The following is a 27,455-nucleotide window of genomic DNA, read 5'->3' on the forward strand; positions in this document are numbered from 1 at the left end:
CTTGAGAGGCTTCCTTCCTTCTCCGTATTACTGCTATTTGTACGGTTTGCCGCGTACGCATGAGCTCGTCTCTTCTCTACCTTCTACACAACCATACGACCTTGGACTCGTCTGCCCAGACGCATCTTCTCAGCCACACATCTTCAATAGTCTTTCTGTTTCGGACCTGGGACATTGCTTCTGACTTCCAATATATCAAGCCCGGTCATTCCATTACATGATACCTCAACCGCTAGGCCGCTTCAAACCTACGCTCACTCTTTGATCAATCAATTTTTGGCTGCATACTTTGCACACGACTTACGATCACTCAAGGAGCAGTCTCATACAGCCTCGGTCAGATTACACCCTTCTTTCCGCAGACTGTGGTACCTTCCGTGGCTAGGTACATCACTCCTGCCTTTTTTCATATGAGGACTACTTCAACTGCTTTCTACGCCTTGACGACTTTGCTTCTCACTTATCACGACCTTCACAGTTCTACTTCTCACATCTCACAGTATTTATTGCTCTCCGTATAGCTGACTTCAGCTCGTACTTGCCCCATGGGTTTATCGCTCAGCACGCATAATTGACAATACTTCCAGGGCAGCCTCAACTTGAGAATATTTCACTTTGGACAGACCGCTGACAGTCACGATGGAAGATCACTCGCGATCCATGTCACGAGCCATCTCGACAGTCCGGTCAAGTGCAACACCTGGGTGCCTTCCCACACCCTCCCCTCCTGCTTCTTCACCTCCTCTGGCTTCAGGGGCATCTCTCAGCCAAAGCTCGGTCGTCGTCCAACCACCGACAATCACCGCTGCCGTCTCCAACAATTACAATATCGACAGCTCTTCTCCAAGGATCTCCGAAGTCGAGTCGTCTTTTCAGGACCTGCATGTCTCATCTCAGACGGGATCCCCTTCTCAAGCCGCTGTCGCCGAGAGACACAGCAGCCCTGCAGCTCACACAGGCACCAGCTCCTCTATCCTGCGAGTACTGAGCCAAGAAGAAGAGCTTGATCGAAATGGACTTGTTATCTTGAGTTCCAACGAGGCCGATGGGCCACTGCATCACTATGACCCAGATGACGACGAAGTCGAGTCCGAGGACGACGAAGCAACTTCCGAAGATGAAGTGGAGCTTGATCGGGAAGAGACCATAGGGTCTGATAAGCGAGTTGATACCATACAGGGTGAAGACGAGAACGCTGAGGAAATCGGCGACGACGAAGAAGAGGAAGAGGATGATGAAGATCTCGACGATGAGCCTGGCCCTCTTGGTGACAACGATGAGGAGCTATCTTTGCCACTGCCCATCAATCTCAGTAGTCTTGGCTGCAGCGACGCGTGCCGATCGGAGTTCCAGAAGGGCATCGGCATCTACGATGAACAGATCAAAAGACTCGAGAGCAAGATCCATGAACTCAGTCTAGACAATCACACTTTGAGAGCGGATATAGCCAGGTTGGAGAAAAAGCGAAACAGCCAGAACAGACACGAGCCGACATGGCACAAGAAGCTGGACCTATACCTTACGAACCCCGCCCACCGAAAAGCACTGACTTATACTGACATTTACAAGCTGTGCTGCAAGGAGGAGAATATGAGCACCAAGACTGGCAATGTTCATCCCAACTTGCGACTGAGGGGTCCTACGAACAACGAACTTCAAGCCGATGCGCTCGAAGGTCTCGACACCGATTCAGTCAGTCAGGACGGGGAGTCTGAGGAGAGTCGTAATGGTCCTGAGGGACTCTTCGTGCAGGACGATGAGCACCCCGAGGATGTTCAAAGCTCAGAGGGCCAGCAACCACGGGCGGACCCTTATCTTAAGGGCTTTCCTTTTCATCAGCTGCCTGCTAAAGTACAGGCCAACATCATCAAATTCGTCTTCGTTGAAGAAAGCAAGCTTATTCACTGCATCACTCGTCTCGATAGATTCATGCCTCCAGAGCAACCCACGCAAACAAACGCGAACAGAAGTGGTCTCCCTCGTCGCTTCCACCTTTCCGGAACATCTTGCAATATCACCTACGGTATGAAACCGAACACTCGCCTCGCTCTGCTCACAGTCTGCAAGCGTTGGTACTACTTTGGGATCCACGCTTTCTACGGTCTGAACACCTTCGCCTTCTCAAGCCTTGGAGAATTTGGCCGCTTCTGCACTGGCATCGGAGAAGCAAGAAGAGAAAGAATCCAGCATATCGAATTACTATGGGTTGGCAGCCAGTATCTCACTCACAAGCCTGTCAAGGAAGGCAGAAAGGGAGCACTCAAATATGTATCCAAAAGGACATGGGACGTTTCTTGGCTCTGCCAGCTGCCTCGTCTAAGAACTCTCATCATACATATCGACGAGAGTGGCCCGCAGTACACGCGTCGCCGTCACGAGCCCAAGGCCTACGCCGACTGGATGGCGTCTGTCACGGCTGGCCAGCCCAATTTCCGCATGACGAGATCCCTGCGAAATCTCCAGGGACTGCATTTCCTTCACGCACTTCGTGGAATGGAGCTCATCCAGTTCTACGACTACAACATATCCCGCCAGGAAGGTGGCCGGCATCTAATTCGTGATTGGTCATTCTTCATGGATATCGAGAATGTGACGGCTATGCCAAAGACTGTCGATAAGGCAGAAGCTGCAAAGTTAGCCAATTTGATTCCGGTTCTTCCACGGTACAAGGCTTCTCAAGAGGATGTTGAGGCGATCAAGGGCCTCTATCACAAGAGTCAAGCCTTTGACGCAGTGTATGTGTCGCCGCCAGTTGTGGAAAGGGATGGAGACGGTGATATCGAGATGGCAGACGCTGAAAGCCAGGACCCGGTCCAGCAGCGTGCTACGGTGGCATCTCCAGGCGGATCACAAGCCAACGAAGGAACAGGAGAACCAATTGGGAGAGATACATTGGGACGGTCAAGCTCTACCAATCAATCAAAGGGTCCACGTCCTGGGAAGGGAAAGAAGGTCGCCCGAGCTAGGAGTACAACGCCCGATAGGGACCTAGACGGAACCGAATCTGAGGCTTCTGGCGAAGCAACCCCGAAAGCTCCCACCCGCCGCGTTCGAGCGGATACTGAGTTGACCACTTCGACGCTTACGGAAGACAGCGTCGCGAACGACTATGACGACGAATTATCACTGGCAGGGTCAAATGCCAGCAACCCGATCGACTTGAACAGCACAGAGCCACCAAAGATGAATATACGCCTATGGCGCCTTCAACAAGAAGATGATTTCAACCGCGTCAAGCGCGAGCACTCCGACGTAATGTCAATTGGCCATGTGTCTTCAGCCGGGAGCGAGAGATCCCATGGCAGCGGAAACGGCCTCTTCGTGGGCGGCTCGTCGCCGTCAATGTCACACTATCAACGCCGTGAATCTACCGTGCTGACGGATACCTTGCGCAAGAGAGGATACGACGAGTTGGCAATACGAGGCGCCATCGATCTGACGACAGAGGATGACGATGCCAGCTCCTACGCCACCGGTTTCCCAAGCTCTTCTATGGCCACCTCCTCGCGCCGTAGCGGTAATGAAGGAATTTATGGATACATCCCCCCCGTCATACAACAGGAGACTGCTCACCCTAGGCTTTCGCGTCTTTCAAGCGTCGGAAGCGTAGACGACTGTCCTTTCAACAAAAGACGAAGACATTGACTCGCCAAGATGGGTCCTGAATCTCACTAATTGACTTATTGCGGGTTTCGCGGTTGATCAATAGCTTACGACGTTTTACAGATTTCAAGCGATTTGGAGTACTTGCGGTGCTGAGCCCGATGAATTTAGGGGCTTATATGCGTTTTGCTTTTGGTCGAACCAAGGGGTACAGGAGATGGCTATCTCGCTTGCATACCAGTAACTAGCCACATAGGCAGACAGCGAATGATTTCTTTCAAAAGTTGACTGGGAATTTTCCACTGCTATTTCGCTTTACATCGTGGCCTAGAAAGTAATCTTTGTACCCGTGAACGCAGCCGTAGTCTGCGCCTCCTTGGCCTTCTTCCTCGCCTCCCAACTGGGATGCAAAATCCCCTCATCGTCTTTCTTGGGCGGCGCCCTCGCCTTCTTCTTCTCCTCACCTCTACCCCCGCGATCCCTACCCTTGCCGCCGCCGCCGCCGCCGCCCAACGGGTTCGAAACGCCCTTCTTCCAAGGCTTCCTCGCTCCGCCGTCCTCGTCGGCACCCACGGCACCCTTCCTCATATCCCACCCGCTATCCCTCGCGCCGCCCGCCCCTCTCTGCCCGTTGGCCTGCTTTTTGACGTGGTTCGCCGACGCGCCGTACTTCTTCTCCCAGATGGCCTGGCGCTGTTTCTGGCCGAGCCGCTTCTTGGGCGGCGCGAGGTCGAGGTCCGAGGCCTCGGACTCGGAGTTTGAAATGTACCCGCCCATGAGCGAGGGTAGGAACGTCGTCTCGCCGGGCCGGCCTGTGGGCTTTTTGGCGCGCTTGACTTTCTTCTCTTTGCTGCTGCTGCTCGGTTCCGGTTCCGGGGAGAGGGAGACGTTGGCGGCGTTGATGCGGCGTTGGCGGTCCGAGTCGTTGCCGCTGTCTTCTGCGTCAGAGTCCGGGTCCGCCATCTCTTCGTCCTCGTCCTCGTCTTCGTCGTCGCTGTTGCTCTCGTCGTCGGCCGTGTCCCCTTCGTCGGCGACTTCACTGAGTAAAGCCTTGTACCTGGCCTTCAGATCCTCGTCGGGGCTGTCTTCTTCCGAGTCGGAGCCGCCGAGCATGGCTTCCATCTTGGACAGGGCCTTTTCCTCTTCTTCTTCGTCTGAATCGATCTCCTCGTCGTCGGCGACGTCTGCGTTCTTTCCGCCGTCCGAGGCATCGCTATCCGTTGGGATCTCGTCGTCCATCTCGTCAAATAGGTTCGGTTCCTCCTCTGCCCCTACCTCCGTCTCTTTCGGTTTAGATTCGGCCTTGGGTTTCGCGGATACATCCTTTGCATCCGCCAACTTCGCCTTCTTCGATTCCCTAGGTTCATCGTCGACCTCATCCTTTGATTGCTTCTTGTTCTCAGCGGCGGCAGCAGAATCCTTCTTCCCCTTTTTGCTCTTCTTGTCTGGTATAGGTACGTTGAGGATTAGGCAAACGCCCCGCACCGCCTTGTCAACGGCCTCCCGGACATGCGGGCGGTTGAACAAGCCGCTCGTGACGTTATGCAGCGCCGCCTTCTCCTCCTCAGACAAATCCGGTTTTGGCACGCCCTGCTTAATCTCTTCGGGGAGAGCGGGGCTTTCGGCGATCTGCTTGATCTTGAGTAGCGAGGAGTGGAGGTGTGCGTCGGCGGTTTGCTGGAGGTCGAGGGACTGTAGGTGGAAGCAATTGTCAGCGGCGCAAACTTGGAAATGGAGAGGGGGTGAACTCTTACCTTTAACACTAAAATCTCCCTCTCCAACCGCTTGGCCTTGTCTGGCGACGCCTTGTCATCGCGCAAGCGTTTGCTGTACCGTTGACGCTCGAGGCCCTTTGCGCCTTTGATGGCCCTGAAAATCTCCTTTTTGTAGTCGGCGAGCTTCGCCTCAAGATCGTCCTCGCGCGACCTCTTTCGCTTGACCATGTTTGTGGTTTTGTTCGAGTTCCGGATCGTGCGTATTCCCTGTCGCTGGTGTAAGAATATTAAGGTATGCGCGGGCAACCGTCAAACCTCGAAGCTGGATCGCAACAGAAAAGAAAATGTGGTTCAGCAGTGAAGATCTAATCGATAAGGCGGAACGCTGGCCGAGAAAAGGACCCGCTAGGTACGGGGCCGCATCCTGTACAATGCAATTGGTCATAACCGATAGCTGCTGTGTTAGATGGTTTCCATTGGCCACAGCCGCTCCTCCAGCGCTCATGGATGACGTTCCCTTGGATCTTGGAGGGGCACTCGAAGCACCCCGCCGTCGCAGATAGCCCGTGGACCTGTACTATTACAAATGAGTCTTGTTTGACAGATCGTATAAGTAGTCATCTCCACGAAGTCATTCAAAGCTAGAACTACATTTCAAATCTCTGCACTTTGTAATTTCGAAAATGGCTGATAACAAGGAAGACCTCGCTGCTCTCGGAGCTGGTAGCCTCTTTGGTGTCAAGGGCATGGTTGCCGTAATCACTGGTGGTGGCTCAGGTGAGTCACTCAGGCGATAGCTTCATATCTATCGTGAAAGTACTAAATCACTTAGGAATCGGCCTCATGATGGCCAAAGCCTTGGCTGCCAATGGCGCCGAGAAAGTCTACATTCTCGGTCGGCGCAAAGAGGTCCTGGAAGAAGCTGCGGCATCTGTGGGACCCAGCATCATTCCCCTGGTTTGCGATGTTAGTGACAAGAACAGCCTCACAGAGGCAACCGCAGCCATCGAGAAGGAAGCCGGCTTTGTCAATCTACTCGTCTGCAATGCTGGTGTCGGCGGACCACAGGTCAAGGCCCCCACCCCCGAGATGACAGCTGAGGAATGGGCCGAGCAGCACCTCGCCCATGACATGGCCGATTACACGCGAGTCTTTGACATCAACGTCACCTCTGTGTGGTACACCGCGATGGCTTTCGTGAAGCTGCTTGACCTTGGTAACAAAAAGGGAAACCTATCACAAAGCTCCCAGGTCGTCTCGACGAGCTCCATTGCCGCCTTCAATAAGATCGCTCCCGGTGGCTGGGCGTATGGCCAATCCAAGGCGGCCGCGACGTTGGTTATCAAGCAACTGTCAAGTAACCTGCCTCGTTGGAACATCAGAGCCAACTGTATTGCTCCTGGATGTGAGTCTTCTTGCAACAGTAAATGTTCAGATCCATACTGATCCTCAACAAGTGTTCCCGAGCGAAATGTCGGCCCCAATTGCCAAGCTTTACGCCGAGGACGGCAGTGTCCCCAAGGAGATGGTGCCTCTTCAAAGAATGGGTGATTTGCAAGACATGGCAGGCGTCATGTTGTACCTTGCTTCGAGAGCTGGTGCGTATTGTAATGGCGCGGTGATAACTGTGGACGGAGGTAGACTCGGAAACTTCCCTACCACATGGCACGCTTAGACGTTCTATGGTATCCACGCGCTGGCCATGGTGTTTCGAGACCCGTTGAGAGGCGCTGCTTGTCGGTGCTGCTATTAGAGCGCTGCTGCAAGTTTCAACTTAATACTAGCCATAAGACACAGCTTTGAACCGCTATTTTGTTAGTAGTTAACAAAGATGAGAAGGTACATAAGCCATAGAAAGGTAGATCAATAGTAGTACGGAATACGTTACCAAGCTCAACCCTGACAACAAGTACCCATCGTTCGGTGATTTTCGGTGAGAAGTTTGGTGGGGCTTGTCTCACCTGGACACAGTTCCGGAAATACGCCGGCTAGCGTCGTCACACTCCAAAGCCCAGAAGCTAAGGAGGAGAGGAGGGGAGGAGAAAGCGCAGAGACGTCGGAAAAGAAGCTCAGCATCCCTCCCCCACATTCTCTTCCCTGCCCTGTCCGGCTCATGCAAGTGGCTTAGCTTTCGGGCGCGCGACACCTTGTCTCTGCCCGCTTGCCCCCAAGGCTCAAGCTGCGCGAAACTCCGGCGTCGTCGCGATCTGAGTTTAGTGAGGTGCTCTGCTCTTTTTTGTGCCCAATATTGGTTGTCCTGGACCTTTCGACTGCGACCTGTCTGTCGCCCATCCTTTGACGTCGTTTCTTCTGTTCCCATTACTATGGTGATTTGGGCAAGGAAACGCAGACCAAAATGGACGGAGACTGGGACGAGGTACGTTGAAGCTCATCGTCACCCCTCAATGCCCTTTGCGACGCACCTTCGTCGCAAGTCTCGCATCTCTTCTCGTCTTGTTCCTAGCTTAGCTTGCGAATATCGCGCGTCTCCTCTGGTAGCCATACCTTGAACTAATCGATTTCATGGCTGATAGGTCGCTCGCATCCCCTTTCCGCCTCCGGGCATCCACGCCGCGGCGACGCCCGTGTCGACCATGACCTTTGACACGGCTCAAGAGCTGCTGTGGACAGGGAACGACTATGTACGAGCCATTGGATTCGATTTTCACCGACGACAAAGACTGATCATGTTCTAGGGCCGCGTCACGTCGTTCTACCGCAGCGAGCTTCAGCGCTATACGTCCTTCAAGGCCCATACCTCATCCGACGGCCCGGTTAGACAAATACTCGTCAATGACAAGGGCGTCGTGGTACTTGGATCTCGAGACATCCACATGGCTTCGCGGAAAGGCCCTCCGATATGGCATATAAGGTACGGGAGCATGAACCTGACCCATTAGAATTCTGCCTAACAGTGTAAACGCAGACACGATGATATGAAAGACTTACGATGCATGAGCTTTACGTCCAAAGGGACGTCCGAAATCCTGGTCGCTGGATTCCAGGACACCATGTTTGTGATCGACCTCGCTAAGGGAGAGGTGGTCAAGCAGGTCCGTTCGATGGCGGTATGATGATGGGGACGCCTTGCTGATGAACCCAGGTTCCAACTGCGTATTCATATAAGGTTATGAAGAAAAGCAGATACATATGCGCCGCCACAGAGACCGGCACAGTCAACCTGATCGACGCGGTCAACTTCTCCGTCGTTAAGAGCTGGAACGCCCACTCCGCCTTGATCAGCGATATGGATGCTCAGCATGACTTCATCGTCACTTGCGGCTATTCACTGCGGCAGGGACGAGATTACATGCTCGACCCGTTCTTGAATGTGTTTGATATCAAGAAAATGTCGTCCATGTCGCCGATTCCGTTTCCTGCTGGGGCTGCCTTTGTCAGAATGCACCCAAGAATGTCGACGACCAGCATTGTCATGTCCACAAGTGGCCAGATGCACGTTGTTGACCTGATGAACCCAAACACTAGCAATGTGCGGCAAACCAATACGATGAACTACCTGACCATGTTCGAAATCGCCCCATCTGGCGAAGCCGTGGCTCTGGTAGATGCGGATCATAACATTCACATCTGGGGCTCCCCTTCGAAACTCCGCTTCGTCGATTTTGCCTCTCAAACTGAGTTCGCAACTCCGGAAGAGCCTCTACCTACCACAGAGTGGACTGCCGATACGTTAGTAACGCCTCTCTTTGCTGATTCTGTGACATGTGCCACGATCACTGACCTAGCACCAGACCTCTCAACTCTATTGGCATGCCGCATTACCGGGAGGCGCTGCTGTCCGCCTGGCCAGATCTTCTTTCTGATGTTGGGGCTCCTCCGACCAAACTTGAGCCACAATTTGTTGCGGGCCTCAAACAGTCCGAATTTGGCCACTATGGACGCAATACACGGGGCCTTCGAAGGAACCAAGTTGAAGATACTCGGAACTTGGACAGAGGAAACGCTTCGGGAATCCTTGCGCCAAAGTTCCTCAGCGAGAAAGCTAGAGAGTTTGCTATGGCTACAGTCGGCAATGCTAGCGGCGACGAAAAGGTTGACGACGTTGCCCATTCTCTGATGCAAATGGAAATCGACCCTACCAAACAAGAGTGTCATCCGATGTACCGTAACGTTGAGATCAAGTACAGCAAGTTTGGTGTTGACGACTTTGACTTTGGGTATGTCAGCTTATCGCACTGAAATGGTTTGGCTTGCTAACCTTGTCTAGATTCTACAACAGAACGCAGTACTCTGGACTTGAGATCCATATCGCAAACTCATACGCCAATTCTTTGCTGCAAGTCATGAACTTTACGCCTCTAATTCGAAACATGGCTCTCCAACACGCGGCCACTGCGTGTGTTACCGATACTTGTCTGTTATGCGAACTGGGTTTCTTGTTCGATATGCTCCAAAAGGCCGAAGGTTCAATTTGTCAAGCAACCAACATGCTGAAGACACTTAGCCACCACCCTCAATGTCTGTGACTAAATTCTCTGTGTCTGCGGCGAATATTGACTGTATCGTAGCCGCCAATCTTGGCCTCCTTGAAGAAGAATCGAATGGCTCTACCTTAACGGTGATGCTGCAGGGACTGACGAGGTTCCTCTTGGAGAAGATTGTCCTGGATTATCGTTCCATGCCGCCTGGCTCGAACATGATGGAGCAGGTTCGTCAAATGCAAGTTGGAAAATGTTGCAGTAGCTGACCGTCTCTAGATGCTCACAACTTCTGCAACGAGTTCGATTCGGTGTATCAACTGCAGGTTCGAATACACTCGTCCTGGATCAAATTTTGTCAACGATCTGATGTATCCTCAAACAACTGGGACAGGGGTAAGTACAAACCACTGTAATCTTCGTCCGTGTTCTCAAATGTGTTGGCTGTCGTCTTCGGATGCCGTAACTCGCATATGGCCAGCTTCGCCGACTGCTTCGCTTCATAATTTGCGGCCGAGGTTCTCCCTTCCTGTTCAAGCGCTGATTGCTCGCAGAAGAACGTTAGCCGGGGTCAGAAAGCGCCGAAAGTGACGTTTTCACAAATCCTGAAGTCAAGTGTCGAGAGAGAAACAACGTCGAAGGGTTGGTGTGGTCGGTGCCAGCGATATCAGACTATCGCAACTCGCAAGACCATCCACAATATCCCCGCCGTCTTCATGCTGAACACAGCAATCGGGAACTCGGAGCAAAGGCGTTATTGGTCGACACCCGGATTCCTTCCGGAAGAAATTGGCGTCATAGTAGACCACGGCCAGTTCTTCTGTTATGAGGGAGAGGATCTAAAGCTCCACCTACAGCGCGGTATTCACAACATAACGGTGTATTCGCTAGTGGGCATGGCTATGAATATTGACCCAGGTCCGGGTCAAAAGCCTCATCTGGTCGCAATGGCCAACGGTACGTTATCCTCGTTGCTTGTGAAGTGGCGATGCTGACAAGTCCAAGTTGCCCATTCTCAGCCAACCGCCCCGGCTACAAGTCAATGGCATTTGTTCAATGACTTCCTAGTTCGGTCTGTGAGCACCGAGGAAGCCCTTTCGTTCCACCCGCCGTGGAAGACACCCTCGGTAATTGCTTTCCAGATCAAGGAGGCAAATAACAAGATCGATATGGACTGGAAGAAGAATATTGATACTTCCCTCCTTTACGAAGATAACAAGTTGGTTCCCTCCCTGAATGTGCCGTCATAGGTAGCCTGCTGACCCATCAAGCCCTCATAACGACGGAAAGACGTACCGAGCGCTCGATTCGGCGAGTGAAAGACCCGGGCCAGAGAGCATCGTCGCTTTAGACACGGAGTTTGTCGCCGTCCGTCAGCCCGAAATCGAGATGAACTCCGACGGCGAAAGAGAGACAATTCGGCCGATCGTGTACGCCCTAGCCAGAGCTTCCGTCGTCCGGGGGCAAGGAGAGGACGAAGGTCTGCCGTTCATCGACGACTACATCTCGATTAGAGAACCCATTGTTGATTACCTGACATCGTACTCGGGTATTACTCACGATGATCTAGATCCTCGCATATCCAAGCATAATCTTGTGCCGCTAAAGGTTGCCTACAAAAAGCTTTGGATCCTGCTGAACCTAGGCTGCAAGTTCCTCGGTCATGGCCTCAAACAGGATTTCAGAGTAATCAACATACACATACCGAAGTCCCAGGTCATCGACACGATCGATCTGTTCTTCTTGAAGTCTCGCCTTCGGAAGCTCTCGCTGGCTTTCTTGGCTTGGTACTTGCTGAAGGAAGATATCCAGCTGGAGACTCACGACTCGATCGAGGATGCTCGGACAGCGTTGAAGCTATACCGAAAGTATTTGGAGTTCGAAGATGCAGGTATCCTGGAACCGATGCTTCAAGATATCTATCGAGGCGGGCGAGACGTCAACTTCCGGCCGCCTGCTAGGAGCGGACAGGCCGCTGATGTCCAAAGAACAGACACGCCTCCCCCCTTACCCAACGAGGCACCCTCTACGCCGGGGGCTCCGGGAGGTGGAACATCAAGTGGCGGCTTCGGGGCGGGCTCAACTTGGACACCAGGAAAGGGTTCGCCTCTTCGGTGAGGGGGTCGAAACAACGCTGAGGGCTCATCGGTGGCAGAGCTGGTTTGGAAGACGCTTCTTTCAACTTTGTTAGACAGCAGTATCAATAGAACAGCAAATCTCCTTACTGATGATCGTCCCTTTGATTATAGTCCTTGTTACTGTCTAGCGGTGGTTCTGCCGATGCTCATCAATCTTGTGCCGCAAACTATGGTTCGCTGACTCCAGGTGACGAATCTTTGTTGACAGAATCGAGGACCAACTTTACAGAGCTTGAAGCCAGAGGAACTACGCGCTGTTCCTGGACGAGGTAGGCGGCAGGCTCGATCCTAATTCCGGGGAAGGCGTCGCCGCTACGATGAGCAACCACGATGCCGCGGCGCAAGAGAATGAGCCCAAATTACACCAAAAGGAAGCTGGAAGTCTTGAGAGTACTTTGTAACTAATTTTGCATACACCTCGATGCACGCTGCGACATGCCGCGATGGTTTCTTCCGACGAAGGATGGCATCCCGTGGCCGAATCCGACCTATTCCTTCGGCTACCTCAACCGCACGGCAATGCGCAGGCATAATCAGCCATCAAGATATTCCCATCGATCTAATACATCTTTCAAACCTATTTCAACGGAAATATCTCATCTGCGCGGCGACCATTCGATGCCACAAGCCAGAAATCGACGATTCTCAGCCGGCTCTCGACGTCCTCTCGACTACAACCGCCAATTCCACCCTCGACGCGGTATCTCTCGCCACAACAGACCGTTTTCATCGGTAAAAGTTGCACATAGGTTTGAATAGACATAATAAAGACAATTGGAGGGTTTTAATTTCTTCATATTGGATTGCGCCTCCGTCATCCCATCTATTATACCATTTTTCTTCCATCTGACAATCCAGACGCGCTGTCCCAATTGGGACTAGCGGGTACCTGATGATAGACGCTACACCATATTAGGCCTGGTTCTCAGCCCTACAAGTCGTTCTTGCAACCACCCCCTCAGGGGGTGAGCCATTCTGGCCAATCAGGTGTTACTGATCTGGGTGCACTGTCCGTCTACTTCTACCTCTCCTTCTCGGCCCCCAAACCTCCTTCTTCCTTTCCTCTTCACGGTTTGATCGTTTGATGCTCTAGCTTTGCTACGATGACTTCTTTCTGCTTCTCGCCTGCTTCGGCTGCCGCCCGCCCGTCTGAGACCGGTCCGCAGTCCAGGGTTCAAGTCCCTGCCCCCGTTAACGCCAGCACCCTCGTGGCCTCGCTCGGTTCCTTTCTCCGCCGCGTCCCTCGCCTTCTCGCAGCCGCCGTCACAAGCGCTGTCCGCCCGATCCTGTAACTACTCACATCTTCAGCCTCTCTGGGTCTTTTGTCTTCTTGGTAGCTAATCAGTCTTCTCTAGCCGGTACATCGGTACCCCGACACCCCCCGCGATGCTTGCCCGTAGCTCGTCTTCTCGTCAACCCCAGACTGGAGCTACCCGGCCCTCGATCACGGTGTCGTCCTCTCTTGGTAAGTCCTCTTCTGGGGGCTTTTGTTCTCTGTTTACGGAGCCTGTTGTGCACGTAACCACTCCTCCTCCCCGTGGGCCTCCGCATGGATGGACCCTGAGTATGTCCCATTACTTAGGGCCGGAATCCCGGATCAGTCCTTCTTCGTTCGGTTCTCCTTTTGTCAGGTCTCCTTCGCCATCCGTTGGTTCTGCGTTTACGGCTCCTGTTGGACCTGTTTGCACTCCTCCCGGTCGGTCCCCGCATGGCTTCACCCTGAGTATGTCCCATTACTTAGGTCCTGAGTCCCGGGTTGGTCCTCTGCCTTTGGAAGGTTCCTCGCCTTCGGTTGGAACTGTGGTTACGGAGCCTGTTGGTCCTGTTTGCACTCCTCCCCGTTTGTCTCCGCGTGCCTTCACTCTCAGTATGTCCCATTACTTTGAGTCGGTTCCCCGAGCCAGTCCTTCGTCTTCGGTTCGCTCTGCTTCATCTGGTTCTCCAGGATCTGGTTCGGTTTCCGTTTCCAACCTGGAGGACCCGTTTGTGGACGACGCCGCTGACCCTGCTCTGGCTTCGCCAAACCGTCCTTTGATTTCGCCCATCAGACCTCCTCCTGACTTTGAACAGTTGATGGCCTTTGCCGACCGGCAAATCAACCTGGCCCGCGCTTACACCGCTAAGCGTCGACCTGCCCCCGTCGCTGTTCCTGCTCCCAGGACCCCGGAGCCAAGGACTCCGGAGCAAAGGATACTAAGGACTCCGGAGCCCTGGACGCTTTCGCCTATGACTTCCTCGCCTTCGGTGGATGCCCCCGTTGAGGAGTCTGGCTCGCTGTTCCGTGATCCGGTTGACCCGCCTTGTACGCCTCCGCCTCGTGAGATGGATACCCTCGACCGCAGCGTTGAGCGGCAACGGCTCCGGGCCCGCGAGCTCAGCGCAGAGGCCAAGGCGAAGTTTGCGCAAATCCGGGCTCTCCTGTCGGATTGGTCTGCTCCCCAGAGGCGGTACGCGCCCTCTCACGACTACAGCACGGACTCGCCTACGCCGCACACCATCTCCAACTGGGACTCGACCTTGGAAGAGGATCGGGTTTCGGAATACTCCTGGACCAAGGGCGCCTTCCCTGTCGCCTCTCCTGAGCTCCCTGGAGCTCTCGCAGAGTGGGATTCGCCGGCCGCCTCCCCTGTGTATTCTGGATCCCCTGTCGCTTCTTCCTCTGGTTCTGTTGGCTCGTCTGGTTCCGTTGGCTCGTCTGGCTCTGCTGGCTCGTCTGGTTCATCTGGTTCTTCCGGCTCTCATCGTTCTTCTGGTTCCACTGACTCCTCTGGATCTGGTGGCTCCTCTGGGTACTGTGCGTCCCCCGGATCTACCGGATCTTTCGGTACTTCCAGCTTTTTTGGGTCCCCTGGTTCTTCTGGTTCTGCCGAGGAATCTGGATCGATCTCTTCCTTGCTGGAGCTTTATGGTCCTCGTTCGCCCGTGCCTGCGCCTGTTCCCGTGCCCGTTCCTACGCCTGAGCCTGAGTTTGACCTGGTCACGTCCACGATCACGACCCAGCCCAAGGGCATGAAGGCAGTCACCCTCAAGATCACCCGCCGCGTTCCTCGGGTTAGGTCTTAGGCCCTAGGTCCTTTTTGGCTCCTTCTTCTTGGTTACTGGTCTTGGTTACTGGTCTTGGTTACTGATCTTGTTTTGTGCTTGTTTTTGTTTTCTTTTTTCTCACCCCCCACTCTCGTTCGCCCCCCCTTTTGGTCAGCTAACTTCGATAGGTCCCTCGTTCGGGAGGGTCATTGTACTCCCGCTCTTATGATCTAACTTCCATCTCATCTATCTATCTATCTACTATATATCTCAATATGCTTGCTACATAGAATGTCTCAGCAATATCTGTAAGTCTCCCCATTCCCCCCTAAACTGTCACAGTCCACTAACTTTGAGTATGCAAACTTATATCCGACCATCAAACTCGACATCATGGTAAGCTTCCCTCCCTTCTCTATTCCAATTTGCTTGAACTAAGATCCCTTCATTTAGACACAATTTCCCGGACTTTTGAGAGTAGTCTTGGTCATCATGGTAAGTAAGCCTTTGGTCCTTCTTTGTCCCAATGAGCTTATACTAACTTTCAACAATTTTCGACAGGTGCTATGGTAATCGTCAAAACAAGGTTGAACAACATGGCAAGTCATTCACTCCTTTCTGTTTTTGTGATTTCAACTAACTTCTATTCAACCTCGACACACTTTGCGGCAAGGGTCAAACGCATATTGTGTGCACACCCTTTCATCCTGTCTCGATATTATTGTCTAATGTAATCGACATGTCCATAGGAAACGGTTTCACTTCATCGCCATAGGCCTAAGGCATTCATTTGGTATCTGGACCTGTACCAAACAAGTACGTGGCAGATACTCTGCTCAGTGCTGACGTGACTACTTTGCCGGCTGCTATTATTCCTCCTCTGCCTGCCCCTGTTGCACTGTTCCACCCAAGCTACTATCGTGACGTGGTCCAGTCAGACGTGTAGGTGCCAACTTGATGCTTGAAGCTGCAGTCTGCTACAGTCCGTGACTGTTCCTTTTGACAACGACAGTGAATCTTCCCGCTCTAGCTGCGTTTTGAGGTATGGCTACGGGCCTCAAGCTTGTGTCGGGAGTGAAGTAGTATGACCACTCTCGGGCGCAATGAAGACGTTGAGTAGCTTCTTATCAGCCAGAGAAGTCTTTCCTCCTCCACTCTGCGAGCTGCTTCTGTCGTATCACTTCATCGGCGTTGTCAAGACCTTTGTTCTTGTCGCAGAATCACGGGTGAATAGCGCTATACCCGCCATCAGAGCCGAAGGCAGGTCACAGTGAGGTCCCCGACACATGGAGGCATACTAGCGTGGTGAGATCTGGTTCCCATTACGGCGGGGAAACGAGCGAGTTCGAGTTGAGATGAGGTGTTACAGGTGCTCATCAGCTGCAATGCTGGGGGTCCACTGCAAGTTCACTATGGCATCCAAGGCGCCATCTCTCCAAGTTTTGGTCACCTGAAGGTGATCCGTGAAGATCTAAGACAAAGACTGCGTACTGCGGTTGCAATGGAGTTCCCCCGTCTGATGTGTATGTAAATCGCTAGTGTTGTTGCATTACATTGTGTAGAACCTCGCCAGATAGCCCTCGCTCGCGTTTCCAAGAGAGCGATGTGGCACTATGGGAGACCAAGGACAATATCTACACAGAACATGCGAGCGTCCAAGGCGACTGAGTGCTCCCCCAGACATCGTGAACAACAGCGCCATGCTCTACCTCCTCGATTGGGTTCCATGTTCTATGATCTCCGATTTACGTAGTTTGACCTAGTGCTTGGGATAGCTCGGCGGGTCCTTGAGGTCTGCTCTGCACCGTCCTTGGTATAATGAACATTGTGAGACCAGAGCTTCCAATAGGGAAGGTACGTTACTGACACCCAGTTGTACCATTATCGAGACAGAATGGTGTGGGTGATGATGCAATGCCTGGCACTCCAAACTCTTCATCAAATACGGAACATCACTAATGTGCAGCAATTCGGAAATTCCTCACGGCAGAACAGTACAATCAAGTAGGCAGAGTCAAGGATATGATGTAATGAAGGCGCAAAATCGACCTTGGCCATCAAATGTTGTCATAAGGTCTAATCGACACTTTACCGAGCCAAGTTACTGTAGAAGGGGGGGGATACCTCAACATCAGCATAACCCATCTTGGGCTGCCTCCCTACCAAGAAGCGAGCCGCAAGAAGCGATGGCATCACAACATAGCTGAGCCATGAACCGCTGGATGATGAGGCTCGGGCTAGGCTATGGTCTATTCATGTTTGAGGCCCTCCACTCTCCTTTCCGGAGGAGCCCATTCCGGGTCTGGAAAAGCCCGCATCTCTCAAAAGCCTGGATCACGGCCGGGCTCTAGAGTCTCAAGCCGAGATGATGAGAATGAGCGAGGGTTTTCGGCTTAAGGGTGTGAAATGCGCGGGAGCGGCCGGGTTGTGACGGGGGTGGGGTCAATCGATTGGATGAGATTGAGAGACTGTGATTACCACGGTGACTGGTCTAGATAGAACAGCAAACAAGGGAGAAGACGAAGTCCATCTTGGGTGTTATTAGTGATGATGCCTGATCTGGCCCGCCAGGATGTCATCCCACGTTTCCAAGAAGATGATTTGCGAGGGGGCTGGTTGACGATACTGCGACTCTGCTAGTCCATGAATATGAGCTCTGCGATAACCGAGCTGAAGTGCCATCCCGGCTTCTCAGGGTCGAGTAGCCGGAATACGGAAGATCTCTTTTGGGACACTTCGTGCTATCGGTGTACGGATACGTAGTGCGGCTCATCAAATATGCAAGTTCAATCTTGTCAAACCAGGGGTCCGAGACAGATTGTGTAGTGTACGATGTACGAATAGACAAGCAAGCGGTCAGCAGCATCGGAACCACGCCCGGTGGATGGGGTCATATCGTGCATCCCCATTCCACTTCTTCTTGGGACGGACAAGCGTCATCCCGCGGGATGGAGGGGCCGCGCATGGAAGTGAGCGCTAGAATGTTTGCTCGGTTGGGAAGACGGGGCGGTACCTGAGGTTCCTGACATTTCCGCCCCAGGGAATAGAAGGCCGAGGTGCATATTCCATGTTATTGATTTGGTTCCTTTTTGGAAGAAGCAGATTGACTCATTGACACAGATGCCGTTTCGCGTTTCCGGACCGGGGATGGTGAGCTCGGATTCATTCGGGACGAATTTCCGGCAAATGGATGGATCGTGGAACTGCTGGTATCAACCAGCAGAAAGGAACTGCAAGTAGAGAGCAGGAGAGCAAGGGACCGTGGTTTTTCCACCAGTGCCGTGGCGGATTACCGAGCTTTCGGGAATAACAGCAAAGTGGCGCACGAGCGTTGGCTTGCCAAATTAGACCCTAGGAAGGCCAAGGATACGCAAGTGAAAACGTGAAGCTATCTCGCTCGCGTCTTCGCTTTTACGGCGAAAATGTTGAAGACGCCGATATGAGCCAAGAAAGAGACGCTTGTGCGGTGTTTTCTTTCAATCAATGAAATCTGATTCGTGTCTGTTCGGAGGGGGATCTTCCCTAATGTCTTGAACCGCGACTTTCCGTTGCGGCATCGGCACATTTCGTTCAAACTTGTTGGCTAGCCATAGCCGAATTATCGTGGACGGACAGGATAGAGTTTGGAGGTTCTGTCAGATTGCAAGGGATGGCTGGCCCAAGGCGTTGGTATGGCTGCGTCGTCCGTATCTTCCAGCGGTTGAGGGCCGAGGGTGGCTCGCCGTTGCAGACGATCCCGCTTCGTTGGGGACCAAATTGGATGGATGCTGCAGGGCTGCGGTAGCTCAACAGCTTCACATGTCTTCTGCTTGGGCTCGAGCTCGAACATGGAAATGTGGGAGATGATACGGGAATAAGGTCCTTGGGGTGGAAGGAGCTTATCAGAGTTAGCACTAGTAGCGGTAGTCCGTACGGTGACTGCCAGAGAGACAATAAGCCCAATATCTTGAGCGAGCTCAGTGGTTCCCAATTCCAACAAGATGCCTCTCGGTAAGACATGGCGGGCTGAAGGGGAGCCGGTATGGCCCCAACGGACGGATCCAACGAGGCGTATGGCATTCTGACGTCGTTTCGGTGAGGCAAGGTGAGTCGAGGGCAAGTGGCGAGGGTGTGAAACCAATCATGTTGCTCTGTCAAGCTGTGACGAAATAAGACGACCCGAGTGGATAGTATGGTGCATGAGATACGGGGGCAGCATAGAGGATATTCGAGCCCAGCCAGTCTTGAGAGCTGGAATTAAAATCATTCGCGGGAGTCGGGACAGCTCTCCTCACACGCGAATCCCGGCGCCAAGTGCGCTTGTTTGGCAAGCACAGGGGAGCGAAACTAGGTAGCTACGTCACCCCATGGCGTCTATCTGTGGGAAGGAGTCCAAGTTTGATGCTCTGCTTCCTCTCCAGCTTCCACTCCGGGGGGAGAAGTATAAGGCATCAAAGACTGATTTGGTGATACAAAGGAAACCATGGCTATTACCTCACGGGATGAGAGCGTGACTGTTTGTCCAAGGTCTTGCCGGTTAGGTAGGTACACTAGGTAAGGTACCTGTGGTGAAGCTGCCCTGGCCTGGAGGTCATCAAGTGACCCAAGCACAAGCTCTTATCGATACTGAGCACGTGTAAGATTACATAAGCGGACTAACTGGGTCTCTTGGCACATGGAGCGTATAATGGTCCGTGCATATCCACTACCCCGCATTCCTGCAGCAGGTGGCAGCGAGCAGTTCGCAGGCCAGTCCCAGACGAGAACAGCGCTCTATGCAAATCCGTCCCATCTGCCAGACGTCTTTTTACAGTCTCTCCTATGCTCTTTTTTGAATTCATAGCTCGATGCGATGGCGAGTGACCTTTACCCCAACTTTGATCAAGTACCTCGACCAAATGCAACGGCTTCATCGGCATCGTCGGGGCTTTCTCGTCTGGCCTCGGGAGGACGAAGGGAAAGCCAAACGAGCAGCCAAGGAGCAAGGGAGCTAGTCGCTTCTTGTTTGGATGCGATACCAAACACAGGGAACGGTATCAACATCCAAAACCTATTGCACCACAGGAATTAGAAGACGACAATGAAATGCATGGCAATCCATTCAATTTGGACACCATCTGCTTTGGTTCTTCCACCGCTTCTCATTCTCCCGCACGAGTATTCAATCGCCTCGGCCACCACGCGCTACATTATTTGCACGCCATCTATCAGCCATCCATCTCTTCTTCATCCGCGGCGTTTCCCTTGTCCGTGTTGACGCGGAGCAATCCAAGCCATCTCGAAAGGCAGAACCAGCCTTCTCTGTCACGGTCTGAGTACCTAACTACTCGAACATGGCTGCTGCTGCCCCGATTCACCTCAGTCACGCTGGCAAACCCCCGCCAGTCTAACAGCCCGAGGTCAGCCAACGATCGACACCCGTTTCATTACTGTCGTGCCGTCATCCAAGCCCAGGCGAAGCCAGGCACCGTCTCACCCGGTCTCTACCGCCAATAGGTATCACTCTAAGCAAGCAAGGCAAGGCATGTCACAACTCGCGGAAAGACAGATACGGTCCAAGAAGACTCGACTGCACAAGGGGTTGCATTCTCCCACGGCGCAAACATAGCCGCCGCCTACCTTGAGCAGCTCGCTGTCGCAGTCGTTCGTTCCGCTCCAATCTGCTCAGATTGTCAGGAGATTTCCTCTCCTGATGGCGCCCACGGTGACGTTTCCAATGTCGGACATGTCAATGTTCCCCTCAACACCAAACATCCACCGATGTGCATGTCGTCCCGATTACCTCCATCCAGATTGCCCAGCTTTCAATTTACTGCAGCCCAAGGCAGGTCGAAGGATGTTCCCGAGATTCGAGCGATTCCCCAGGTATCCATCCATTCCACCCTGTAACCTGTCCCATCCCATCCATCCATCCATTCATCCATCCATCCAGCTCTCTAGCACTCTAGGTACGACTACAAAGTACTTGGACAAGAACGGGCCAGCCACGCCCCCCTCATTGCCTCCGACACGTTGATGGATGAGGTGTGCCGAAACCATTCAACCCCGCATCCGGACGGCACCAGACAGACGCGACAGACAATGCGCCTGGCTTCGCAACCACGGCCTCTTGGTGAAATCCCCAACTCCTCATTGGCTCGTTACCTCCCCAAGCCAGGGACAACGCCGCTTGGATGGGAGGGTGGGAAGCTTTGAGTCGTACTGTAGTCTACCTCTCGTCGCTGGAGCTTGAGGAGGGGGGCTGGCATGTCTCTCTGTCTTTGCTGGCTAATACCTCGTAGTCCAATGGTCGACTGACCGACCGACCGACTGTGACCCTGTGTGTGTGAACTGGCATACCGACAATGCCTTCCATGTACTGTGTAGAGAGGTACTTGTCTGGTCATCAACACCAAGTATCTCTCTCCTCCATGCCGTCTCGGACACCAGGATCAGCCAAGGTATGTGGCACAAGGCATGTGTCTCTCTCATAAATATATCGACACCATAGCCTCGACTCCGCACGAGATGCCCATCTCTCACACCATCCATACTTTTTGTCTGTTCCGTACCAAGGTACTGCACTCATCGCTCTCGTCCACCCGTCCCTTTTGAGACGTTAAAGCTACCTATACGCATCTCGATCAACTGGGAAGCATCGGTCCTCCTCCAAACAACACACAGAAGCAAGGCTACTGCTGGAATCGATCAACGGCTTCCAATCCGCCTTGCTCTACTAGCCCAACTGGGAGCAGCTACTGCCGAACGTTGATCGCCCCGAGAAGCACCTGACATCTTGAACCACCTAAGCTACCGTCAACTCCCGAAGAAAACCATCCATCCACGAGCAAAGAAGGAATTACTTGGACTCGTCTCTACCTTACAGGCCACCGCATCCTCACAAACTTTGTGACTACCTATCTTACCGTCTACCTCTCTCTTGCTACAACTTGCTTATTTGCTTGCTCGTCCGACTCATCTTTCTCTCGACCTTCACCCTCTCCTCTCTGACCCCAAAGCAAGCCATAAACCCAACCCCGCCTTCCTCTCCTCTTACTACTTCAGCATTTCCCCAACGCCAGCACGCGACCTCGAATCGAACTTGAGTCTTTTTGCAGAGCCATTGCGACGCTTGTCTAACACTCTGATACCCTATATCGACTGCAAAACGTCAAACCATTAGCTGTACGATAACCAACTCATCCAACAAGACATCTCTTCTCTTGGTAAGTCAAAACGTTGGAGCCAACGTCGTTCTTCTCTCAATGTGTCTCGAAAGCTTTCATTGGGGACGCGAGGCGTTCAACAAGGGCGTTTGAGCTAATCCCGTCTCTCTTCTCTGCCATCTCCCTCAACCCCAACTCCGCTGCGGCTTTGCTCTTTGCAGACGACCCGGCATTCTTCTGCCAATCTACCCTACCTGGCTTTGCATAGTGTGCAAGTCCGAGACCCTTGCACATCTCCAGCTCGAAGCTCTACTAGCTCCAGCTCCAGCTCCAGCCCACGTCGGCACCTTTCACTTGCGATCCACCTTATTCCGCCTTACACCAAACCCACCTTGCCTTGCGTCTTACTCTCCTCCGTCTCCCCTCCTTCACTGGCCCAAGTCATCTCCGGCCTAGTGCGGAACACCCTCCTCTTCCTACCCCCCGTCATTGAACCTCTCTTCCACTTACATGGGAAGCGGAACACCTCAACCACGGCTGCATCCACCCGGAGCTACCCCCCGTCCCTATCTTTTCCGATGACATACCCCCGCCCCCACCGCCTCATCTTCCAGGCCGATGAGACCCGGGACCGTCACCTCGGTCACTGCCTCTAGTTCCGCCGGATGCCCAGCCCTTGTCTCGTTCTGCATCTACTCTACGCCGAAGCCTACGCACTTGCACTACACCACTCATCTGCATACCCTGTCCAACGTGCGCCCGTTTCTGCATGTGGGACTTGCCGTAGCCTAAATGTGGAATTGCGTCTTTGCGTCCCGTCTCATGCTTTTGTTGGACCCCCCACCGGATCTGGTCCTCGTTCAAACCGACCGGGGGGTTGACTTAACATTGGTATTTGACAGGCACGGAAGAACGAGGGAGCTCTCTCATACTATAAAGCTACCTGTGAAACCTCTTGGATCGAACGTTGGCTAACTAGTGTCCTCTCTTCTTCTCTTTGACAGCTTCTCTACCTCCCAACCTAGCTCTTCGACTGTCTACCCGAAGCAGCTATTATTCTCGACGACCTCTTCAACTTGTACCGAGTTGGATACTTGACCATACTGTGATTCAGTCCTACTTACACACCCACCATCATGAGCTCTTCATCCATCAAGCAGGCAGCTGAGGCCGCACGAACTCGCACCTCAGAAGTTCTGAAGGGAGACGGTGCCGCTGTCGCCAATGACTTCCTCCACACTCCTGTCATGAGGGCAGCGTTGCCCTTCATCAACGGCGGTATCAGCGGCATGGTAGCCACCTCTGTTATTCAGCCCGTCGACATGATCAAGGTCCGCATCCAGCTCGCTGGAGAGGGTGTTGCCGGAGGACCCAAGCCTACACCATTGTCAGTCACCCGGGAAATTCTTGCTAGCGGAAAGGCCCTCGACCTCTACACCGGTCTGTCGGCCGGCCTCCTGCGCCAAGCTGTCTACACAACGGCCCGCTTGGGCTTCTTTGACACCTTTATGGGCAAGCTCGGCCAACGCGCCAAAGAGCAGGGAAACGCTATTGGCTTCAAGGAACGTGCCACCGCAGGCCTCGCAGCCGGAGGTCTTGCCGCCATGATTGGAAATCCTGCCGACCTTGCCCTCATCCGCATGCAGAGTGACGGACTGAAGCCCCTTGCTGAGCGCAAGAACTACAAGAGTGTCATCGACGCTCTCTCAAGCATTGCAAAGTCTGAAGGTGTTGCCGCTCTCTGGGCCGGTGCCGCCCCCACGGTCGTCCGTGCTATGGCTCTCAACTTTGGTCAGCTCGCCTTCTTCAGCGAGGCCAAGGTGCAGCTCAAGCAGAATACGCAGCTGTCCTCTCAAGTTCAGACCCTCACCGCCAGCGCCATTGCCGGATTCTTCGCCAGTTTCTTCTCTTTGCCCTTCGACTTTGTCAAGACCCGCCTACAGAAGCAGTCCAAGGGACCTGATGGCAAGCTTCCGTACAAGTCAATGGCCGACTGCTTTGCCAAGGTCGCTAAGCAGGAGGGCGTTATGCGCTTCTACCGCGGTTTCGGTACTTACTACGTCCGCATTGCTCCCCATGCGTAAGTGGACCATCTCAACCCCGTGTGCCCGTGTTTTAGGTACCTTGTTTGTGTGCTAACAATAGTGCGTTTCCAACAGAATGGTAACACTCATCGTTGCCGACTACCTTGGCTTCATCACCAAATAGACGGAATACGAATAGCACGAACGACACGAACGAGAGTCTCATTCAATCGCCGGCGCCCACGAGGTTTCAGTCGTCTCGAATATTTCCTGTGGCTGGAGTGTAGTAGAGCATAGCCTCCCCTCCGAGCCAATTGGGCATCGCATTCTGATTAGTCATTCTCAATGACTTGGCGCTCTTGGTGTTATTGCAAGTTGGGTTTTCTTGGAGGTAAATAGTATTGCGTTTTGGGTTTATATCAATGGTTTGGACAAGGAAACGAGACGAGAGAGAGGCATGCAAACGTACATAGCCCCCGCCCGGCCGTTGAAAGGGCATTGACGGGCGTATGACCCCCACGCTTTTTAGGGGATCAAATAAAGAAGAATTCAGCCATGTCCGCGTGTCTCTTGGTGAATCTGCATGTTTGTGTGTGCCTGAGCATGTGAAACTTTTTTTTTTATTCTGAGAGCGGGTGGGGGGTTGAGTACCAATGACAGTGTTTGTGTGTTCCTCAACATTGTCTGTGTGAGCCAGTGGCATGCCTTTGGTGAGATTCTGGTCTGAGCGGATCAATCATTAGAGGCAGATGTTTATCTAAGCTCACCTATAGAGTGAGTCCCAGCAGAGAGGCTGAGGTGTGCAGAGCCAGTCTCCTTGGTCCACTTGGTCTCACCGAGCTCACCAGTTGAGGTGTGTGTGCGTGTATGTATGTAACATCTTTCATCATATCCATGTGGCTCTTTGGCCAACTCAACGTTCATGTCTGGGGTACAAGCTAAACATGTACGGCCGTTGAAGGATGCATGTGAATCAAATACCCTTCCTAGAGTTCAATCTGAGCACTTGATAAGTCCCCAAGGGGAACATTTTGATTGTCTCTGAAAATCAAAAGCGTGCTGGAATTATTAAAGTCTTTCTTTGTGTATACCGCCATTTGCCATTTCGCCTGCCCTTTCTTATCTGCAAAGAAGAGCGAAACCAAAACCCTGGATATCAGAGGCTGGATTGGCATTCAGCCAGCCACCTGATGCTTTTTTCAAAAGAATTACCCAACCCGGGCGGGGCCATCCCATCACTGTAATCCTCCCGTCCATGTCCTGCCCAGGCCCGTTGAAGACCTCATTTGTAGTACGCCTTATCCGTTGTCAAAACACGCATCCTCCCTTCGCTTCGCTCCTAGTCGTGACCCGGCTTGCTTGTCAACGTTGGGTGTATGACCAGTTCATCTCCTTAGAGTTCATGAATCAAACGGAATGATATCCAGATCCACGTAGCCAGCCTGGTCAACCTACTCCTGGCTGGCACTGAGGTCCGGATTCTTTTCCCACAGGTTGCGGAGGATCGCCGTGATACCCTCGTCTTCCTCTCCACCCACAAGACTCGACCCGCTGAGGCCCTGGACGCCGTTTCCCTCGTGAAGGGCGCGACCGCTCTGATGGTCGTCCCCGTCGGCCTCGTAGCTCGATCCAGCCCCGTTGGTCCGGATGGAATAAGCGCGCGGGGTGACGGGTCTACGGGTGGAGCCGGTGCTGGTGCCGGTGCCGCCCGATGCCGCAGCCAGAGCCGCTTCGTTCAGGCTCGAGTTACGCATATGTTGCCCTCCCGGCGTAACGCCCCCCCGTACCGACGCGGCCTTGCCGTTGCCGTTGGCGGTCCCGTTGCGCGGTATCCGCTGTGTCTTGTTGGCGCGGTTCACCTGCGCGAGGCGGTCCAGCGAACGCACCACGGGGTTCTGGAAGCGGCGGACGCTGAGGTACTCCATCCCTGTCCGTTCCAGCTGCTTCGCGACGCGTGGGTCGCGGCTCGCGCCACCGTCGTAGCCCGGCCCGCCAATGCCGACCAGGGGGCTCGCGCCCACTGCGCCCACGCCTCCTCCTACTGCCTGGCCCGGCTCAATGACGGAGCTGGCGCGCTGAAGATTGAGCTTCTGCTGCGTTCGCGACTTTTCGGCGGGCGGGGCGAATCGCCTTCCCGACCGTGGCGCGAGCGCTGTACCGTCAGTGGTATCGCGGGTTTTGCGAGTCTCTAGAGCGCTGTCGCCGTCTTCGTCGTCTGATAATGGCAGATCGCGGTGTCTTTCTTGGCGTCCGGACCCCGAGGACTGCGGTCGCCCTCGAGAGGGGTTCTCCTCAGACCGTAAGCTCGCCGGCCCAGGCGTTGGGAGCTGGTAGAAAGATCCTTCGCGCGCCGCGCCGGAGCTTCCTGCATTGACGAATCTCGAAATAAGCTCGTCGCCGGCGCTGCCCGGTAAGGTGCTGACGTTGTGCGAGTCGCCTAGGGTCGAGCCGCGGCCGATGGAGTCGGGGGATGAGGAGTGGCCCCGCCGTGAGACGGATACTGTGTCTGCCGTCATCTTGGGAGGTGCGCCGTGGGAAGGGGTGCGTTGAAGTAATCTCGAGGTTAGGTAGGCCTTGTGCTGTACGGTCTCGCGGTCGGGTGTCGCTGAGACCAGGGGTGATGATTGCGCTGCGGGAGTTTCTGCTCTGGAGTTGTTCGCAGAGTTGCCGGCAGAGTTGCTGGCAGAGTTATTCGCGCTGCTGCTGCCGTCGTCTGGCTTCGCAGAGGCTTGTGTGCTGGCGAGCGATCCTCGTCTTGATAGGTATGGTGAAGCGGATGTGCTGGCGTCAACCCATTCGTCGTCTTGGCCGTCGTTCCCCAAGTCGAAATGTACCTGTGACTTTTGCGACTTGACCTTATTCACGGCCGGATTCGAGCTCGTTCGCTTGAGTTTCTCCACCGACTTGATCTTTGCGGGCTTGTTGACTTCGCCGTGGGATTTGTTCCTCCGTAAGCTCGTCGCGGAGGCGGTTTTGCTGAGGTTCGCGGAGGAGCTGTCGCGGGAGAGTTTCGCTTCAGATTGGACTCGGCGATGGCCAGCTGCGGAGGCGCGATTTCGATCGGGCGAAGGGGATGCTTGTCGGCGGTGATTGTTCAGTTTTGAGGCCGTCGAGCCATGGTGTTTGTGTAGTGCTTTGGAGGAAGGAACGCGTGCATGCAGGCGACCGCCGCCGACAACGTGCTTTTGGGATTTCGAGCGGTGCTGATGATGGTGGTCTCGGTGAGCCTGGTCGCTGTTTGTCGAATCGCTCTCCTGATGATTGAGAGGAGGGCGTCTTGATTGGCTGGGCGCCGAAGATTCATCACCGTCTCTGTCTCTGTCTCGAACCATGGTTGCTTATTTGACCCCCTGGGGGATACCGGTACTTGACGAATAGGTACTATGAT

General features: G+C 53.7%; 10 protein-coding genes across 10 annotated transcripts; 6 read left to right on the plus strand and 4 right to left on the minus strand.

The window, feature by feature from the left end:
• Positions 1-639: 639 nt before the first annotated feature.
• On the plus strand, positions 640-3,645 carry CPAR01_00047 (uncharacterized protein; the record flags this gene model as incomplete). Its single annotated transcript, XM_060484340.1, has 1 exon — positions 640-3,645. One exon carries the CDS (start codon positions 640-642, stop codon positions 3,643-3,645), a length of 3,006 nt encoding a protein of 1,001 aa, XP_060355197.1.
• A 285-nt stretch (positions 3,646-3,930) lies between these two features.
• CPAR01_00048 (NADH-ubiquinone oxidoreductase 30.4 kDa subunit) lies at positions 3,931-5,546 on the minus strand (the record flags this gene model as incomplete). The annotated part of the gene is made up of 2 exons (XM_060484341.1): positions 3,931-5,295; positions 5,358-5,546. The coding sequence occupies 2 exons, from the start codon at positions 5,544-5,546 to the stop codon at positions 3,931-3,933; spliced, it is 1,554 nt and encodes a 517-aa protein (XP_060355198.1).
• A 455-nt stretch (positions 5,547-6,001) lies between these two features.
• Positions 6,002-6,993, plus strand: CPAR01_00049 (short chain dehydrogenase; the record flags this gene model as incomplete). The annotated part of the gene is made up of 3 exons (XM_060484342.1): positions 6,002-6,095; positions 6,151-6,723; positions 6,776-6,993. The coding sequence occupies 3 exons, from the start codon at positions 6,002-6,004 to the stop codon at positions 6,991-6,993; spliced, it is 885 nt and encodes a 294-aa protein (XP_060355199.1).
• Positions 6,994-7,674: 681 nt separating this feature from the next.
• CPAR01_00050 (PAB-dependent poly(A)-specific ribonuclease subunit PAN2) lies at positions 7,675-11,875 on the plus strand (the record flags this gene model as incomplete). The annotated part of the gene is made up of 12 exons (XM_060484343.1): positions 7,675-7,695; positions 7,853-7,960; positions 8,015-8,190; positions 8,245-8,371; positions 8,422-9,008; positions 9,071-9,496; positions 9,547-9,797; positions 9,848-9,987; positions 10,037-10,153; positions 10,312-10,714; positions 10,763-10,976; positions 11,029-11,875. 12 exons carry the CDS (start codon positions 7,675-7,677, stop codon positions 11,873-11,875), a joined length of 3,417 nt encoding a protein of 1,138 aa, XP_060355200.1.
• Positions 11,876-12,998: 1,123 nt separating this feature from the next.
• CPAR01_00051 (uncharacterized protein) lies at positions 12,999-14,958 on the plus strand (the record flags this gene model as incomplete). The annotated part of the gene is made up of 2 exons (XM_060484344.1): positions 12,999-13,183; positions 13,251-14,958. The coding sequence occupies 2 exons, from the start codon at positions 12,999-13,001 to the stop codon at positions 14,956-14,958; spliced, it is 1,893 nt and encodes a 630-aa protein (XP_060355201.1).
• Positions 14,959-16,678: 1,720 nt separating this feature from the next.
• Positions 16,679-16,858, minus strand: CPAR01_00052 (uncharacterized protein; the record flags this gene model as incomplete). The annotated part of the gene is made up of 1 exon (XM_060484345.1): positions 16,679-16,858. One exon carries the CDS (start codon positions 16,856-16,858, stop codon positions 16,679-16,681), a length of 180 nt encoding a protein of 59 aa, XP_060355202.1.
• A 1,631-nt stretch (positions 16,859-18,489) lies between these two features.
• Positions 18,490-18,978, minus strand: CPAR01_00053 (uncharacterized protein; the record flags this gene model as incomplete). Its single annotated transcript, XM_060484346.1, has 1 exon — positions 18,490-18,978. The coding sequence occupies one exon, from the start codon at positions 18,976-18,978 to the stop codon at positions 18,490-18,492; it is 489 nt and encodes a 162-aa protein (XP_060355203.1).
• Positions 18,979-20,590: 1,612 nt separating this feature from the next.
• CPAR01_00054 (uncharacterized protein) lies at positions 20,591-20,914 on the plus strand (the record flags this gene model as incomplete). Its single annotated transcript, XM_060484347.1, has 1 exon — positions 20,591-20,914. One exon carries the CDS (start codon positions 20,591-20,593, stop codon positions 20,912-20,914), a length of 324 nt encoding a protein of 107 aa, XP_060355204.1.
• Positions 20,915-23,179: 2,265 nt separating this feature from the next.
• On the plus strand, positions 23,180-24,251 carry CPAR01_00055 (mitochondrial 2-oxoglutarate/malate carrier protein; the record flags this gene model as incomplete). Its single annotated transcript, XM_060484348.1, has 2 exons — positions 23,180-24,123; positions 24,203-24,251. The coding sequence occupies 2 exons, from the start codon at positions 23,180-23,182 to the stop codon at positions 24,249-24,251; spliced, it is 993 nt and encodes a 330-aa protein (XP_060355205.1).
• Positions 24,252-25,518: 1,267 nt separating this feature from the next.
• Positions 25,519-27,399, minus strand: CPAR01_00056 (uncharacterized protein; the record flags this gene model as incomplete). Its single annotated transcript, XM_060484349.1, has 1 exon — positions 25,519-27,399. The coding sequence occupies one exon, from the start codon at positions 27,397-27,399 to the stop codon at positions 25,519-25,521; it is 1,881 nt and encodes a 626-aa protein (XP_060355206.1).
• Positions 27,400-27,455: the final 56 nt, after the last annotated feature.

This window comes from Colletotrichum paranaense (genome assembly GCF_030867605.1).
Source record: "Colletotrichum paranaense strain IMI 384185 chromosome Unknown Scaffold_1.1, whole genome shotgun sequence".
Classification (NCBI taxonomy): Eukaryota; Fungi; Ascomycota; class Sordariomycetes; order Glomerellales; family Glomerellaceae; genus Colletotrichum; species Colletotrichum paranaense.